The sequence below is a fragment of the Thalia democratica genome, chromosome 8 (assembly GCF_965202585.1).
Source record: "Thalia democratica chromosome 8, ktThaDemo2.hap1.1, whole genome shotgun sequence".
Classification (NCBI taxonomy): Eukaryota; Metazoa; Chordata; class Thaliacea; order Salpida; family Salpidae; genus Thalia; species Thalia democratica.
The window spans coordinates 8,599,815-8,620,219 of NC_139172.1; the positions used below are offsets into that span (position 1 = coordinate 8,599,815).

At 25.0% G+C, this 20,405-nt stretch overlaps 1 protein-coding gene across 1 annotated transcript; it reads right to left on the reverse strand.

Moving 5' to 3' along the window:
* Nucleotides 1–5,066: 5,066 nt before the first annotated feature.
* LOC145842484 (rho GDP-dissociation inhibitor 2-like) lies at nucleotides 5,067–11,018 on the reverse strand. Its single transcript, XM_082949935.1, has 6 exons — nucleotides 10,839–11,018; nucleotides 9,982–10,077; nucleotides 7,730–7,806; nucleotides 6,934–6,997; nucleotides 5,635–5,755; nucleotides 5,067–5,389 (listed from the first exon to the last, which is right to left on the reverse strand). The coding sequence occupies exons 1-6, from the start codon at nucleotides 10,993–10,995 to the stop codon at nucleotides 5,311–5,313; spliced, it is 594 nt and encodes a 197-aa protein (XP_082806061.1). The 5' UTR covers nucleotides 10,996–11,018; the 3' UTR covers nucleotides 5,067–5,310.
* Nucleotides 11,019–20,405: the final 9,387 nt, after the last annotated feature.

Genomic DNA, 20,405 nt, shown 5'->3' on the forward strand with positions numbered 1-20,405 from the left:
CTCCCGAAAACTAAGATAAATAGTTTTGAATCAAACTTTTTGAATTGAATTGACAGCAATTGTTTTCAAAACCTCTATGGTGCTTTTAGAGATATTTAGGGTCATACAATTCAAAAAGTCAAAATATATTATTAAAATAAGAAAACTAACGATACGTTTTTCTAGGCTGCAACTCATAAAAAAGGGAGGCTAAACATGAACTTACAGTAAAGCCTCTTCAATCATAATAAAACATTTTTGAGAGCATAGCACAATAAAAATAATAATTTTTATACAAGCTTTTTTAAAAGCTGGTCAGTCCAAGAGAAACGGAAATTTTGAAATTTGTCTTTTTAGGTTTGTCAGATACTAAGTCAATATCATTCTTGAAAAACAAGATCACCTGGAGGATATTTTACAACGGAAAATGTGGATAAAATCCGTGCTAAACGATGACAATGGTGTCTATTTCTTAGCCAGACAGTAATTAAGCGATTATTTTGTAATAAATTGGAAAAGTTATGTTAAGTTTAGCTAATAGATGATCTTAAATTTAATAACTCTTAACTTGCAAACATTGCTCAAATTATTTAGAAAAACCGATTTCATGTGTTTCTGATTTGTACTGAATGAAAACTGAAGCCTAATAGTATTTTTATCGAAATATACAAATTAAGTTATTCTTAGAAAACCCCTCGGGGTGACAGTTTTAAAAGTTGCATTGACTGACTATTGGTTAAACGAAACTATCTTGTCGTTTACAATTTAGATAAACTAGTTAAAAGACACTTAACGCACTCTGCAAAGTTTTCTTCAGCATAATACATTTTAGGGTGTAGTTTAAAAAGGCAAGCCCTATTTTAAGTGCTTTAAGCTGAAAAATAAGTTTTCCAAGTTTTTTTTAAATTATTTTAAAGGTATTTAATTAACTAAATATGCCTAATTTTATTTTTTAGGATGATCTTAAATAAAATTTAAAGTTAAAAACATTATCAAATTAGATTTCTAGTTCCTTGCTTTTATATAAAGTTAATAGTTGATTCTTTATAGCAAATTAATTAAAACAAATAATTGGCATTTCCATATTCAGTAAACTTACAAGCAAAACAAATCAAAGCTAAGAAATAAGCAAACAAGCATTAGTCTAAAAGTTATAAAAATCAACCATCGCGAGTAAACTTAATTAGTGCTTCTCTAAAGGTATCCAAAAGTAAATAAACAAACATAAGACAAATAGTTTACTCATACAGTAGCAAACATACAGTAGCAAAAGTAATAATGTTAATATTAAAACAATAAAGATAAAGTCCTGCTCAGTTAGTAACACTAAGTATAGCTGGAATTTTTTTTTGAAACTATTTCTCTTGCCGCGAGACCCCTTTACCAGCCCATTGTAAAAAAATGAAAAGTAATACTATGTATGTTTAGTTAGACTTTGCAGGTAAACTAGAAGTCATCTTTTGGTGACATAAACACACAAAGTTTTGCAAAACTTCTTTGTGATGTTTAAAACTAACTTTTATTTTAAATTCTTCAAAATGAATATTTTTACTATACTTTTGTTCTATACATTTTTGTATTTTAAGTTTGAAATGACCTAATTTTCTCAGACTTAAAATTGGCAAATGTATATTTTAAATTAACTTTGGTTCCTAAACATTTAATTGTAGTTAATATGTAAGATTCTTAAAATAACTTCATTAATCAAGTCGTGAAACATATTAAAAACTGAGGAAGCTACTAGTAGAAAAAATTATACTCAGTTGTAGTATCTTGACTAAGCATATAAAAAACTACATGATTAAGTTTATACCGCTCAATCAGTAGTGATTTAATTTTTTTATCCGAAACAAAAAAAACGTAGCAGTTTAAACTTTGGTTTATAAGTGTTCTAATAGCTATAAACATGATTTTTTAAACATTTTGCATTCTGAAAATTTTATAAATAAATTTATAATTATTTAAAAACTCAATTAACTTACAATTTAAAATTACCGCCACAAATGGGGTACCAAATAAATTCATTTATATAAAGATTTAAGTTTTTTAATTAAACGTTTTTAAATTGAGAAATGGCTGCTGAAAACAAATACTAAAGTAAAAATAAAAAACAGAGTTAAAGAACTATAAAACATTTAATCACTAAGTATAAAAGAAAGCAAAAACAAAATAAAGCAATCTGATAGAGAAAACAAAATAATTTTTTCATAACTTTTACTCATAAATTTTGATAGTTTGACTACAAAATATTTGTTTATCATATGTATCATTTTTAATATGTATTGTAAGCAATACGGTAGAACCTTGTAAGCAACAAGATAAAACCTCTAACTGTTTTTTTTTTTAATTTAAATCAGTAAATGTAAATTTTCTAATTTATTTTGAGGGTTAAGTTTTTTAATTAAACAATGATTTTTACAATCTAAGTTCTCCATAAGTAGTTGGTTAATAAAAGCTACTCTGTATATTTTGTCTATATTAAACAGAGTTTTTTAGCTTTTTGTTATACGTAGTGTTGTTTAATTTTAACAAATCATTCGAAAAATTATTTGTATAAACATATAATAAAACATATAATATGTTTGAAACTTTTCCTATTCGCACGATATGCACTCCATCTAGTATTCAAGTTGTTTTTTATTTGTTTGCGGTAACTATCGGCACATTTAATCGATATACACCTAAGTTTTTGCAGTTTAGGTTGAAGTTTGTCGCTATTTATACCTTGTTGTTTATAATTCAATTGTATGAATAAATATTGTTAATTATTCTGAATTTATAATACTTTTTTTATAAGTTATAGTATTATAGTCTTAGTTCTTGCTTGAACAGCTGTAGTTCTCAGCTTATTTAAGAGTAAATGATTTTTTTTTAACTGTGATCTCTGATAGAGTGAAATATTGTTTTTTAACAAAAATTTGATTAAATAAAACTTCAAAAGTGTATAAGTTATAAATAGAACTTTTTTTCCTTATTATCATATTTTTGTTATCTTGTATTTAATTAATTAAACTATATTTATAATTAGTAAGTTGAGAAATTATTATTTACTGTATGTATTTATTTTTACCAGCCAATTTTACATTGAAAAATGTTTAATAAAAGAACAAAAAGCTTTGTGCAACTAATTTTGTTTGTTATACCATCCATTTTTTGATAAATGGTTTTAAACTTAAAGCTAAATTGAATGAATATATTTTAAAAGGTGAACTCTCTGGGGCATTTTGGTTTTTGACACTGGTGTTTAAATATTTTGAATGTTATCAAATTTATTTAGTAATAATCAGTGCAAGGTTTTTTTATTTTCCTTTTATTAGATCATATACCTCCACTCGTAATTTGCACTGAAATATATTTTTCGTTCTATTTTTTTTTTCATTATCAAATTAAATGTAACAGTTTTAAAATGCTGGTCATTATTATTTCATTTTAAGTATAAGTCTGGTGGTACATAAACAATTCTTTTAATTAAGTATTGATAAGACATAATTTTTAAATCAACATATAATATTTTAAATGCTTTTGTAGGAAACATAAGAGTTTAAAACTAAGTTTTTTTTTATCAGTTTTTGTACACGAAGTGTTAAAAAAACTTTGCCAATAAATTTTTAAACAATTTTATTATTAACGGTAACGTTATATATTTGAAATGTATAATAAGAAGTTCCAATTCTTTATAAAAAACACGTTTTATTTGTTAAGCACCCTTAATATTCAAATACTATTTTCTAGTAATTTCTGTATTATAAAAACAAACTTTAAAATACGTTCTATTTGAAAAAACTATACAAACTTTTTAGAAACATGGATGTGAAATTAATTGAAAAACAATTCAAACATAAAAACATTAATTGGTATACTTTAAGAAAATATTTTTTTTTCCTTACAAGTAAAATTACTATTCTCACTACATTAGCCTTGAGTTTACTCAAGTAATACAAAGTAGTATCAATTAATAATTTTTGTAAGTATTTTAGCTTTCGGAAATAACTAACTATCAAAATTATAATAGTTAGTCTTTGGTATTCAGTGTCGAACAGCAAAACGCCATAATAAACAAATGCGGAAATTGGTGTGATTCACCAGCCACGCGCGTTAAGTGACGTGTTAATATTATTTCCTACACACCGTTTTGCAGCACGATGTTTTGTTGTAAAATTACTTCACTTCAACATAAGTTTATTTGTTTTTAAATATATAAATTAGTGTTTAATAATCGTAAAAAAATAACACACTACACCAAAATATGTACACTAAAACTAACATATTTTACTAAAATTCGTGCATAACATTGTAAACTAGCATATTAAACTAAAATTTCAGACTCATCAGTTGACCTATGAATAAATTAATGTTTTTTAGTATGATTGAGATAGCCTTTAATATTTTATGTAATAATTATCAGAGGCTGATTAATTTTCTATTAAACCTAATATTATATAAACAAATTTTCTTTTTTTTAGAATCATTTATATCGAAGACAAGCTAAATTTGAACATTTAACAGTGTTCTGTGATAATTTATATACTTTGCATATTATGTTTAATTTTTCGGATTTAAATCTATTTAAATAAAATACAACGCAAGTACACTTTTAACTATCGAAAAGGAACTTTGCTGTTCTTCATTATACAGTGTGGTAACCAAAAAACTAACTAACGGAAGTTTTTGAATATATATTCAACAAATAAGTAGTCAAATAATGCTTTTAAAAATTAACTAAAATAGTTGTTTTAGTAAATAGCTGTTTAATAATATTAAATTGCTAAAAAAGCACACGAGCCACTAGGTTTATTAAATAAACGTTTATTCTTCGTTTTAACTACATATAAACTTTTATATAAAATTATCAAGTAAAAGTTTGTACAAGAATAAAAACCGACTAAACAAAAAAAATATGTTTTTTTAAAAAGGAAGCTCACAATTTAAATAATTCGCGAATTAAAAGACTTATAAATTTTACGGGGATATAAAACTATTTAAATTTGGATGGAGTTATATTACAACCGCTTATAAAGAGCAATATCTATATACAGATAAATTACAAGTACATTAACCATATATTAACAAAAAGAAACTATATGCGATAAAAAAAGTTAAAAATTTTAATATTCATAATAACAATTTGATAAAAAAATAAGACTGTCATCACTCCTAAATAAACAAATGATGAAACTAATATCGTCGAAGTGTCGTACAAAAAACTACTGCTCATTTAAATAGCGGCTTTACGAGAAAGTTATCATGTTGGTCTATGATTACAATTTAATTAGAAGAAAGCTTTTCAAGCGATTTTAATGGGAAAAGCAGAAGGCTGGAATGGAAAGTGATTTATTTCCAATCCTTGCTTATCTTGATCTTCCATTCGCACGAAAGGTGCTCGTGCTTGTCATCGTCGATGAACTTTCCCCTGAAAAACATAAAGTTTACGGAATTCTGAAGTTTGGAATTAACTTGCACAAAAAAAAGTACAAAAATTGAGTCAAAAATTTAATATTTAGATAATCTACACGAACTGACGCTTACTTTCTCCTGAAAAATCATAAAATCAAGAGATCAGCATTTTAAAGTTTTCCTACTGAACTGGGGCAACTGAACTAAACTACGCGTAAAAATAACAGTGAAAAGTTGGGAAATAAAAAGAATTCAACTCACTTCGCAGTGAACTCCCCCCTTCCGGTCACGCCGTCCGGGGCTTCCTGGTCCTTGATGACGAGCGCTTCGTGGGGCTCCTTGTTCGGCCCGTAGCTGCCCACCATGAAGCCGGCGCTGTTCACTGTTGAAATGTGAAACGTGTTAACAAAAACGTTGGCGGTTTTTTTGCACGGATAATTCGACATCTCATGCCAATCCGCATGCATGTCATCACAGTTTTATGGGAACATTTTCGCTTAAATAAATTTGAAAGAATGACACTAATTACTATTATGGTTTGACATTAAAAGGTGAATATTAGGATTCTTTTAAAAACAGCGAAATCACAAAAACATTTTGTGCATAATTTTTAAAAATTAAAAGAATTTTTATGAAAAACTTTTTGATTTTTTGAAATAAAAAAATTAAAAATCAAAAAAGTTTACAAAAAGTTATAAAAATTACATAAAATCCAGAATTGCCGCCATGAAACTTTCTTTTTAACGTTTAAAATTATGCACAATGCTTTTGTGTGATAATTGTCACATGTAAAACAAATTCAAGCTAAAAACTTAAAGGTCGCATTTTTTATTTTTTGGTCCCTTACAGTTGCATTGGGGTTGTTTTCAGAAAACTGAAAATTGTTAGCATGAAGGTTTTTTTAAGTCAGCTAAAATTTTGTATAAACTGTTTTTGTGGTATTTGCCTAATAAAAAAAAAGCTGAAAAATCTAAGGTTAACTTTTTATAAGAAACCTAGTAAATATTCCTATTGGAAGTCTAACTCGTAAACATGTTACACAGCTTATTTGGAATCACTACATATGAAAAATATATGCTTAAACCTAACGACATTCCAGACTGAGTATCTACTGCTTGAAGAAAAGTTATAGTCCCAGTCATCATTTAAATGGAAAAGCTCAAAAATAACATAACTTAACTTTCATAAAATTATGACAGGAACAAAACTTAACTTTTTATAATGGACATAAAAATGTTTATGATTTTTGTAGGTAGACGACTTTTAAAAAAAAGAAAAACATTTCAAAAAGAAGGTTTTAACAGACCATATAATGTTTAATTAGATTTCATAAGCATATGGCAGTTTTTTTCTTTTTGTTATTATATTGTTATATTTCTAACTAAGAACGTTACATTTTGTTGAAAGATATTCATTATGTAAAAACTGTACTTTGTATAAAAACATGTTTTTTTATTAAGTTTTTTTAATCAAAACTAATGTTTAATAAATAAACAAAGTATTTAGAGAAAAATATTAATAGAGTTATTAAAGTTATTAATAGAGGTTTTCCAAACGTACCCTTTAATCCGTGCTTGAAAAGATTCAATTTGAATTTCAAACCAGCAACAATTTCGCGAGCGACCTGAAAAAATAAAACTTTTTTGACATAACAAACAGCTGTAATAAAAAAAAAATTACTCGTTAAAAAATAATAATCACTTATATTTCTATAATGCAAACTTTAAAAACTCTTTAAATTGTTAAATCAAAGTTTCAACCGAAAGTTTATAAGATAGGCTAAGTATATTATTTATTTATTTCAAGCTAGTCTAAGTTTTAGAGTAACACAAACTAAGGCATATTCAACTATACTATCTTATTAATGGAGTCTATAGATAAGCTTTTTAAAAACATATTATTATCAGTTATATCTCTTTATGTCACATTTTATTAAAATTTTAAATAATAAGATTTAAATTTAGTAAGAATTTTGTTTACTTATTATTTAAGAACTGCTTAAAAAAGTACTTATAGTGAAAAGACTATAAGCCTTCAGAATTAATTATGTTGCAGTAAAAAAATACTTAATTTATATTTTGTATATAATTGAAGTTCTTCAAACCAAAAATAGCTTAGCATGTGATGTAAAGTAAATTTAATTAGATTGTTATTTGGTAGTAAGTAGAATAAATTTAATCGATTTATGTTATACTTAAACCGTTTTCTTTGAAATCAATTTATTTTGCTGTTTTTAAAAAATAATATTGTAGGTTTTGTTAATTTTACTATTTCGAAATCGAACCAAAAATAACAGATGCGAAAATTATAACTTCAATTATTCAAATTTAAAATAAACATAAAACCGTAAACTTACAATGAAAGACAATCTAATTTCATAAGCGGCACCCTCCTTCATTTTGATAACTTTTTTCTTCAACTCATTCAGGTCACCTTTTGTTTATTTTAATAAATAAAAACGCACACAATAATTCTTATTATATACAGCTGTTTTTGAAATTATCTATATAAATTATTTTAAAAAAATTAAATGCTGCTGAACAAGTTATAGAAAATACACAAACAATTTTTTTTTTAAACAGTACACAAAAAAATATTTTTAAATATTTCATAAAAAACATCAAATAAAAACATCAATAATTCAACATTAAAGTAATAATAAACCATATGGATATAATTTTTCTTAAATTACAATTTGATCAATTGACTACTTAAAGCTACATTAACTAACAGATGTTATCTTTTATAAAATTTATTGCATTCGAAGTGTCACTTTAAAATATATTTATACGTTTATTTCATTTCAAAACTTTATAAAAGAAACTTACTTTTTTACTTGACCCAAAGCATATCGAAAAATTAATGATCTTCTAAACTTAACAATGATCAAAAGTTGAAAAACAGAATTACAAAATATCACAATAACAATTAGAAAAAACTCAATGTAGATAATTGTTGTACTAGTACAATACTATAAAACTATATTACAAATGACATTAAGTATGCACCTACACTATGAATTTAGTCTATTATATTTAAATTGAAAAGAACATATATATACAATATACATAGAAATAAGTTGATGAACTTAATAAATTAAATTTTTCAACACAGAGCCCACCTTAAGAGGGCTTTATTAATTAAAAGTTTATTTCAAGATACAAAAACTTGCAGGACTCGAGTTTCGTGCCTGTGCACTTAAACATATACTAGTTTTATCATGGTAACTTATTACAAAACTAAACTAAAGAAATAAATCTAAGATGCTTAATTGAAACAAATCTTTAAAATTAAATAGCAAATTATTTTTAGTAATACTTTTAATTCTATAACTTTGTGGAACCTCCGAATTCAAAAGATTTTTTAGTATTATTACCTATAATATTTTTTCTTCAAAAACATAAATTTAATATTTTTTCAATAGTTTTGTGAATAAAATTATAGAGGGATTAAGGACAGAAAATTGCTTAATTGTTATGGCAACCTTCTTTTTTACAATATGATATTTTGTAAAACAAATAAAAAAAAAAATCAATAAATTTATATTATTGTTTCACCAGAAAATATGCTCAAACTTCCTTCTTAATGTCAAAACTAGGTTTGTATTATAATAAATTATTTGTATACAAATTAATATATGTAAATATTTAAAAATTTCGTGCTAGACGTTAATGATTTCATAGAAAAAAGGAAAAAAAAACACTTAAATTTATAAAAACAACTAACTTAAGTTAAACGTTTCTTATCAGTTTCATTATTTAAAAAGAAGACTTTTTTTTCGATTATTCAAGATACAAGCAATTTAAGTTGGTGAGTTAATGAGTCTTCTAAAGGCTTCTTACGGAAGGTTTAAACTAAGATGGGAAAAAATATTCCACTGAAAATATTTTTTATGCTTCATTTATGACCAACCTTCTTTAAATTTTACAGTCATATCATTGATAGTTAGACCTTTCTAGAGTATGAATTTTTTTAAATGACCTCTTAGTTTTTGGTTTGAAATTTTTCTACATGTAGGAGTTACCACAAAAAAAAAATTATGTTTCTAAGGACAATTAAAAGAAAGTTTTATGAGGGTTTTTTTTGATTTTTTGTAGTATTCATGATTTTTTGTTAATTTTTAATACCTTTAAAAAAATCAAGAAATGCCTCCATAAAACTTTCTTCAATCATCTCTTAAAACCTCTTTTTGTGATAATTGCTACATGTAAGAAAATTGTTTAACTTAAAATTTAAAGGTCGAACTTTTTGGGTCCCATACAGTTTAAATGGAATTGTCTTTAGAAAAAAATGATGTTACCTTGGTAAGGGTTTTTCTAATGAATTGAAAAAATTCACAGAGATTTTTTATATAATTTCCGAATTTTAAATAGATTTTCAGCTGAAAGTTTTCTGTCAATATTTTCTCAAACAACCTAATACTCCGTAGTAATATTCAAAACTACTGGTACCATATCTTTTTTTACTTTTGTTTATTATCAATATCTTTTACTTCTTAAATTACTGACATTGAAACAAATTAGAAAAAAGTTTATATGTGATTTGCATGCACAATGTTCACATTTTTAAACACAACCTAGATATTTAGTAAACAAAAAATAGGCTAACTGGTGAGATCAATCACAGCATGTGGTTGTTCTGGGTTGTCAGGGTAACTGATGGTCAATTTTTGCGGCCTGACGTTTCTCGGATCATCATCTTCAACTGCAAAAATTCACTCATTTAAGCTGCTATTATTCTACTAAATATTCATATTAGATGTATCGTAATGCTTTTTAAGTTTTTTATTAAATAAAATAAAACTAGTTTTATCATCTCATTGTTTTATATTCATTAATATTTTTTGATTGTTTATAAACCAATTAAATACAATTTCTTTCTGATATAAGATAAATATAAGGGATAATAAATGAATAACTTAAAAACTAATTTAGTATTGTCACTCTGTAGGCAAAAAAAAAATCCTGATTAAAACTGAAAATAAAACTTAAACAAAACAGCAATGGCCAAAAATTTGATTCAGTATCAAGGGCATAGGGGGGTCAAACACTTTTTTAATAGAGTTTTAACTAAGCTTCAAGTTTCTTTCTACAAATTTTAAAAACTCAAAATAATTGTTGAGATAAAGCAGGTCAAAGTCGGAATAAACAATAGGTTCCTTACTGGAGGCGCAAACTAAAACAGCAAAAAAATGACCATTTCACTAAAAATGTATCTCCTCTTACGTTTTTTTGAGATAACTACCTCAAACTTTTATCTTTGATTAAAACAAAGAAATGTTTCTTGCAATATTTAAAAAACTCTGTCAGAGAAACTTTTTAAAAATTAAAATTTTGAGACAAAAAATCAAAAAAAAAACTCTTTTTGTACACAATAAAACTACACAGAGATCTTAGTTGAAATTTTAGGTATATTTTTTTAATTAAAAGTACAATGTAACTTAAAACATATTAAGTTAAACAAACCAGCACTTCCAGCCAATAATGTTTGCTTGTACTTGGCTAAACTTTCATCTCCAACGTCCATCTGTTGGATCTCTTGAAGAGATTTTTTTGCTGGTGCTTTGTATTGAGGAGCGTCTGCCTCAGTTTGATCATCAGCCTTTTTTTGATTGTCAGCCATTTTTTTACTTTTCTTGCCTTTTTACTTCTGAATAAATATAACACAAATTATATAATAATCAAGATATCATATGTTGTATCTATTTTTTCTGACCTCTACCCCACAAACAATCAGTAATACGAGTAATGTAAATTATGAACAACAAGAATACTTAATAATTACATACAGCAAGTTACATTTAAACAAAATGCTCACAACTCTTTTAAATTAAATATAAAGATTATTTTATTCATTAAAATATGTTTAGCACTTAACTACTGTATATCTAGCAGATTTAAAAATTTTGTATGCTTAATAATTTTTACAATGCAATTTTTGTTTGTTTTTAGTTCAAATAACATATAGTTATGACCAGATAACTAAGATCATTAGACAAAAAACTAATGGCTGACTGAGATGGTGGTTTTGTTTTTATAGAAACTTATCAGTAAGTTGCAACTAACAAAGTCTTCAGCTGTCAACCTACCGCTTTATTGGTTTACCATGTAGCTACCTGTTGCTGGTATGATCATTAACACCAGCCTTGCCAAACGTTTTGCAACCTTTAACCCACTCGGTAACTTTGGTTATGACTGACTGACAAGTTTAAATAAAAAGAAAACCGGGTCTGAGTTTACTAAAAGCTTGTGGGCTGATGGTCAAAGTGGAATGATCAAAATTTTCTTCTTCATGAATCCAAAACACATCCAAATCATATCCCTTCATAAGAATTTTACAATATGACAGAAAAAATGTGTTGTACTCCCTACCCCATGATGTATTGGTTATTTTTTTACAAAACTGTTTAAATCTCAAAAGATGTTTAGAAATTAATTGTTCTTAAAAAATGTATTTTCTAACGTATACTCCTAACATTTTAAATAAAAACAAATACTAATTTTCTAAAAAGAAATGTTAAACCTGCCTTTAGCTTAATTCATAAGTTAATTTAAGACACTGCTAAATATTTTTATAACTTGCTGTATAATATTTTCACTCCTGTCAAAGACTTACTTCAGATATTTTAGAAGCTCCAAAAGTTTAAACTGCAAAAATGTGAACTAGAGATTTTTTATAAGAATCATTAATAAGTTTAGATGAATTTTTATTTTAGTAATTTTAGCATTGGCTAAAATATGATAGCCTATATAGTCTATAAAAAAAATTTAAATTTATATAATTTTTTGATATAAGTCATTTTTGTAAAATGTTTTTAAGAATTTTTTTTTTGAACTATAGATCACAAAATTTTAGATAACATTACTAATATTTACATTTAGTTTTCAAAAATAAAAACTAGTATTTTTTAGATAAAAATTATCAATTTTTAATTTTAAGCCAGAAGAAGTAAACAACTTTTTTTTAACTAATTTACAAGTTACTTATTACATTTATTTAGCATTGGAAAAATTACTGGATACAGCTGGATAAAGTCGGAGAGTACAACAGGTAGTTATGGGAAGAGTAAATTAAAACAGCAAATGAATCAAAATTCTAAAAAAAATTTTCCTCCCAAGCTTTTTTAGATAAATCCTCAAATTTTTATAATTTGTTTTTTTGCAATGTTTATAAAAATGTGTTCAATAAATTTAAAAAAACCATTAAAAAAGCCAGCAAAACCTTATATTTTTTTCATTGATTTTTGAAAAAAAAATGTCAAAAATTTACAAACTTCTTACTAGATTTTTCTAAATATTGCAAAAAACATTTACTAAAGTTTTGAGGTTTTTATCTCTCAAATTGTAGGAGTAGATAGACTTTTAGTGAACATCCATTCACTTCTTCTTTTTCTCCTTCCATAATAGACCTATTATACTCTTATACTTAAATTTGCATAATTTCAAAATCAGTTTGAATATTAAAAAACTGTAAACATCAAATTGTTTAAATTCCACAAAATAAGATAAAGTTATTAAAAAAAAATAGTTCTCCCTGTACGGCTTTAAAAATATTCTTTTATTTCTTATTTCAATTATTATTAACAGACTTATTGTTAAAATCTGAGAAAGTTAAATTAAAAAATGAATAAAAAACTTAATAAAACGGTCTTTTTGTTGTTGTTTTAGTTTGTGTCTAAGGAGCTGACTAACTTTAATCTCTTGTCTCTCAATAATTGTTTTAAACTTTATTAAGCAGTTAAATGTCTGAAATGTAAGATAAATCCCTACAAAACAAGATCAATTTGTTAAAAAAGGTCAACCATCAACTTTTCCATTCATATTATTACAAGTATAGTATAGTAACAAATCCATTTTAAAATTTTGTTGAAGTTAAGTATTTCATATTTTCTAGTTAGATCCATTAGCTTTTTATGTTAGAAGATCATAATTTTATTTTATGTTAGAGGATCATGACACTTTAAACCACCATAAAACCTTTGTGGAGACTTAATTATGAAAACCTTTAAAAAGTAAGATTATATTATTAGCAAAAATACTAAACAAGCTAGTATTAGTTGTTCAAAAAACACAAAAAACATTCTAACTATCAGAAGTTTTTCTAGAATAATTAACTGGCCTCAGAGAGTAACATCACTGTTATCTGTATCAGTGGTTGACCTAAGCGTGCACAAAATTTTTAGTGTGCACAAAATCTGTTTTAATGTGCATGAAAAATAATTCTAAAATTTGAAACTTAAACTAGATGTTCTGGAAGGAGTTTTAATGGTAATTTTGAAACTTGTACTACATATTGTAGAAATATTTCAGGAAACTTAAACTTAGGGGGTGCACTCATTTTATATTTTGTGATTTGAAGTGCACATATTTTATTAACCTGACTACAACTGATCTAAACTATAAACTAACCTTTCAAGTTAAATTTTTTAAGCACACAAGCCAGGGTTTGTGCGCGAATTTTTTTTTCATTCAGCCTGACTGGGACCAACTTAGCCTGACATTTTTTAAAGTGAGGAAAATCCCCTTTAGAAGTCATTTTAGATATTGGAGGGTCTTAATTAGTACTACTGTAGTCTCCAACTTCAACTAGCTTTATCTCAGAAATATTTTGAGCATTAAAAATCTGCAAAAAGCAACTCATAGCTTAGTTACAACTCAATAAAATAAGACTAAATTGTGAATAAGGTGATTGACCCCCCTATGCCCTGAACATAAATAATTCAGTGATAAGTTTTAAAATTAGTGTTATATCTAATCTATTACTAGTGTAAAAATTAAATATATACTACTAAACACAATTGTTCAATTTAATTAGGCACTAAGTAAAAACATTATAATCAGAAGATTTATAATAAAACAAAGTGCATTGTTGTGTTTTATAAAAATTTAAAATGAAACGCTTCACAAGTATCAAAATTCAAACAAACAGCTAAGTTGTTGAACTAAACTGTAATGTTTAAACTGCATTTTTTATGAATTTTCATAATTACGACGTATATAATCTACTCAAAACAAAATAATGAAAATTCTTGAAATTATTTAGAGATTCAAAAAAAGGTTTTAAGCATTTATTTTTACAAATACTGACTTATTTTGTCTTTATAACTAAATCATTATTTAGAAATAAATTCACATCTTAATTTGATCTTAACTGGATTTCAATATTTTTTTTAATCAAAAATTATGAAGCATTTCAACTGAGAAAAATTGAGATTCTCAAATTTTTAAATAAAAAAACTGATTTAACCTGACTTAGCCTGACACGCACGAACCCTGCAAGCATATTTAAGTATATTATTTTGTACAGTATTCAATTTAATTAGGGTTACAACTCTTTGATGTAAAAAAGCCTGTCAGAAAGAGCAAAAATAACATGAGTTCATAAAAAAAATAAAATAAATACAAAATTAAATTTGAAAAAAAAATGAGAATCAAATAATAATATTGTTTATTACCAAAAAAAAAAAAAGCTCAAATATTTGGTCCAAGGACCTGGTGTACAAAAAAACATTTTGGTTATTGAGTCGTACACCAGGATACAGTTTAAAGTCATGTCCAGGACAAATAATAAATCCTAAACAATAGCAAAAGGACTTAATAAAACATAACCTTTATAAAAATTAATTAATAAAACAATTCTGAGTTAATAAAATAAATCAAACTAGCTGAAGTTGTTTTAAAATTCAAAGTGGGCTAAGTTATCCTGACTACCTGAAAGTGTGGCAACCCTGAAGTCAGTTACATAACATGAAACTAAAATTCAACTATTTTTAAACAAAAACTATTTTTTATGAAAATAAGGTTAAAATCTAGCGCTAGTTGTATTGTTCAAATTATTGACTAAATTTTGATTTCTGTTTATTCTAAATTTTAATTAGTTGAAAATACACTTGTTTCAACATTTGGGAAAAATGAGTTGGATTAGGGTTTATTATAGTTCAATCTTTGAGTAAAATATTAAAACTTAAAATTTTCAAGTTTGTTAAATTAACACTTATTTAGTATATTTTATTTGGTCATTTTGTTGGCCTTAATCTAATAACTTTATTTTTAGGTATGTAAATTATTTTTCACAACCTATATTTTAGGGTTATACATTGTAGTTCACTTAAAAAGCATTGTTTAAATATTGTGCAATCACTTCCTATTTTGACTATGTAAAACAAATGGGTGGATACTGAGTCTTTTTTGATAATTTATTCAAGCATAACTTAATTTTATTTGCTACAGTAAAGCTAACGAATAGAAAAGCTGATGTTGTCAATTCAAACACATGTAGCGCTACTGCAAATAAAAATGTTTTAAATTGCTTTTAGTTATCAGCTTTTGTTTTGAACTGCTTAAAAAAAAAATAATGAATTAAGATAAAAATAAAATTCGCATTTCAGATACTTTTAAATGTATGCATAACAGTTTCAAATATGTACATTATATATGGGAGTTTTATACTATAACAGCTATATCTTCGTTGTTATTCTGTTCTTTACAACCTTATTACCAACAAATTGTTAGTTTATAGTACTCCAAAAGCGAAAGTGAAGTATGCAAATAGTTTATTTTTGTACAATTAAAAACTTAAATAGTCTAGTCACTAGAATCTAATGTAATTGTGGGCAACGTTTCAAGTCGGCGTGCAATTTCCAAATGAAATAATTCACAAAAACTACTCAATTACCCAACTCTTGTCGACAAAATACTGATAATATGTGTTTTATTGCTCCCATACCTAGTGTAAGTTTCAAAATTTGGACCAAATTTACAAGCTCACAAGTTGAAGTTTTACTTTTTGCGTACGTTTAACACCCCTTCTCTAGTATAGAGTATAACAACAGAACTTCAAAAACAATGAATTCTAATTACTAATTAAATGTTTGTTTTAACTCAAATTGTCATGCTTATAAGCACACATTTACACAAGCATAAAATAGATGCAAGAGCATTTATTTTCAAAAAGATCTTGCATCTATACAGTGTAGTAGAAATGAACGTTTTTATTAAAGTCTTTCATTTTAAGGTAGATATAAAAACATTACAATATAAAATTTAAATGTCAAATAAAGTAATTTATACTGTTTATTTCATAAAGTTTAAAAATGTTAAAATAATAAACAAAACTATTTTACCTATGTTAGATTAGATCAACTATTCTGCCGTAGAATTTTTTTTGGATAAACAAGACAAAACCCTATTACAAAAGTGAAACTTTTATGCTGTAAAAAACATAAAAAATTAACTTATAAGTCGAAATACCACTATTAACTTAAAACTAAAAAAATGCACTTAGCTATAGCTTCTTACGTTATTTTTTACTACACTAATATGTGTTTTTTTTAATAATCTTACTAATTTGCATAATATTACCAAACTAAAACTAAACTGTGAAAAATGAACTGATATCAGTTTAAGTAGTTACGACAGTTAATATTTCAACTTATATCCGACAATTTATTTGAATTTTCTAATTTAATATAAGACTCATACATTATTTAGATTAAAATAAATTACAACTACCATTTCAAAAACTTATTGAAATCAGTTATAATGAAAGCTCAATGATATTTTTCAACAGTATTTAGACAAAAAAGGGGCAATTATTTTTCAATAAACAAACATTAAAAAACTTTTATATAAGTTCAAAGACAACTAGTACAGTTTATTAAAATTTATTGTTAGTTTAGTGTTTTAGTCGGAATTATAAATCGGCGCTGTTACTTTATAAAGTTCTTATCTTTTAGAAAAGTTAAAATATTTTTGTTCTTCAACACTTATTACTTTTTAATACTCGTGAACTTTATAAAAGTTTTAAAAACAGTTTATTAGCTTTTTTGTTATTTATAAACACTTGAAAACAAAAAAAGTAAGTCAACTTAAAATTTAAAATTGTTTAATTAGACAACACATATCTAACAAAAACGTAATTGTCTTTAACCGTAAAAAATCAACTAACTTAAAAAAACAGTTGCTCAAATTTATACAGAAAGCAAACACATACAAGTAAATGTAATACATTAATGTTTTTTTAAATGTAAGTATAGTTTAAAACATTTTATTTGATTCAAGCGCTAAATTTACGTTTAAAAGGTTCTGGTTTAAAAAAAGTTTAATAAAAATTCATGAATTTAAAAACAAAACGTAAAGTTAAAAATACTAATGTGAAAAAGTATTGCTTTATTTACTCGAGCGAAAAGTATTAGCTTAAAACAAAATTAAGTTAATACTGTTCAGTGCTCAAATGGTATACGATTTATTAATAACTTAATTTAAGTTTATTACAAACTACAGTTTTACACTAGCAGTTATCATCATTTAAATAAACTAGAGTTGTAAAATGTTATTAAAACGTTAGATTACTAATTTATTTGGTTGTTTTAAAACATTTATATATATATACATATATAGTTTTATTTTTTGAGTTTTCAAACCCAAAAAATCAAACTCAACGTTTAATGCGAACTTTGGAAATCATGATCAGTATTTTTTTTACCAAATAACTAATTTAAATACATTAATTGTAAAAAAGGTCATTAAATGATACAAATTCATCTAAAAAACAAATAAACTTTAATTAAAATCATACGCTCTTCTTAAGCTAAAAAAATAATTTGTTGTTGAGCTACAAAGAAAAAAAAGTTGTTAGATGATTTGTTATTTCTAAATTTAAGTCTAACTAATAATTATTAAAATAAATAAATTTAGTATTAACCTAAATATAAAAATAAATATTTTAAATCTATAAGAAGTTTCAAGTTTCTTTAACTACTTAATTTCATTTTACTAAGTGAATTGAATAAGTTGAATGTTTGATCTTGAGATTCGACAAAACTGAAAAGTAATCTATTTACATTATTTGTTTTTGGATTTTATTGCATATTTGTTAGTAGTTTAAACTTTTTTTTTATTCATTTTTTTTAATATGAAATATCCTAAACAAAAGTTTTTTTTTTTAAATACTTAGTTAGTAAAAGTTTTTTTAGAATTAAACTAACAAAACAAAAATTTAAGCTTTGAACTTAATGTTTTTAGTTAAAAAAGATTTAAAGCAGCGTGAATTGAAAAGTGAGCTTGTATTGTACAAACTAATAAAACAAAATATAGCAGATATGAGAAACAACTCGTCAAAGTTTTCGAACAAATATAAAAGTTAACAAACTTAGCTGGGCTTTACTCGACTTTTTATTTATTACATAGCAAAACTTAGACAAAGACACGAAAATCAATTTAAAAGTCTTAATAATTTAATCAAATTTAATTTAATAGTTTTATATTGATAACAGTTAAAGATCAAAAGCATTAAAAAAATAAATACTTATACTTGCTAAAGCTAAAGTAATTGAAGTTTTAAGTAATTAAAACTATTACAGTAAGGTTTTTTTTTAGAACTAGTTTTATTTTTAGTTATTAGTTTTTAATCTGATTATATACGTCATAGTAGCACAAAGGTTCTAAATCACTTATGATGTTGTATTTATTAGCTTGAAATTTTCCAAAATATATTATGAAAAAATAAAAAAAAATTGTAAAGTAAATTAAACAACAAGCTGTAGTTTTTTAATCAATTAAAAAAACAGAAAATGTCATTAAAGATACTTATTAATTTTATATATATGCATTAATTTTTAATATCATACTTTTATATAATTAAACAAAAGTGTTGCAAAAACATCTCTAGGTCTTATTAGGGGCTCCACCTTACTATTTTACAAGTTGTCTTATTTAATAAATTATCTTATGATGGTATTAAATAAGATTGATAATATGTAAGTAAAGCAAAGAGAAAACCGAACTACCTCTAAAGATTAATGGCTTAATTCAAAGAATTTAAAGTTATTTTATACATTACCAAGTACAAAAAAGTTTTAAAGCCAATTTTCACTTAAAGTTTCTAAACAGTATTTACAAAAGAAGATTGGATTCTGATGTTTTTCTACCTTAAAAATATATATATTTATTTTTTATGAAACAGTAAGTTATTAACTTGGATAGAATTCCCTTATATATTTTTAGTCTCATAGTTAACAATAAGTTAAAAATTAGTCTTTGAATTTTTTTAATGTTTAAAAATTTCAATGAACAACATTTTAACCCTGGTGTTAAACTAAAATATTAGAATCTTTTAGTAAGTTTTTTTACTATATAATCAAATTAAAGACTATTTTTATGGTAATTGTTAAAGGTTATTAAGCTAAATATATAACAATACTGACTAAATCTCGAAAAAAAAATTAGTTTCAAGTTACTTCCCCAGAAAACGTTTATCGTTGCAAGGGATAGAGTTTGAGACTGATGTTTTTTTACCATAAAAAAAAAAAAAAAAAAAGTTTTAGTATTTTGTAATGAGGTGTTTTTGTACGTCCACTTCTATGCACCAAAGTCTTTTCAGCCCTAAAATTCCATTTGCAAATTTTTGCAACTTTTTTGATTGATTTTAAATAATGCCAACTTTCAAAGTTCATTATTTACAATTAAATAGTTTAGTTTGTTTAGTTTGCGCCTCCCATAAGGATCCTATTGTTGCCTCCGACTTTGACCGGCTATATCTCAAAAACTATTTTGAATTTTTTAAATCTGTAAAAAGTATCTTGTAGCTTGGTAAAAACTATATACAATAAGATCAAAAACCAAAAAAGGGTGTTTACCCCCCCTATGCCCTTAAACGAGCCAAAGTTTGTAAACTTCAAATTATGACCATGAAACCTAGTTGTTTTGTTCAAGACTTTATACATTTGAAAACAAACATTTCTGACCATAATTATTAGCAAGGATAAGCTAATTTCAAACCTAATCGGTATTTCAGTACACTTGCAGATTTTCCCAAACCGTCATGCAACTAGATTTAAACAACTGTAATATATGATTAACCTTAAGTGTTTCATCGAGATCTTTTTATTTTATTTTTTTGCTTTTTATGGTAAAAATGCTTATTATATCAGAACTATTTGTAGTTTGGTTTCTTTTATACGTGCAAAAATATTTAATGAATCTTTATTAGTTTGTTCAAATTAAAAGTTTGTAGTTTAATTTTGTAATGTTAGT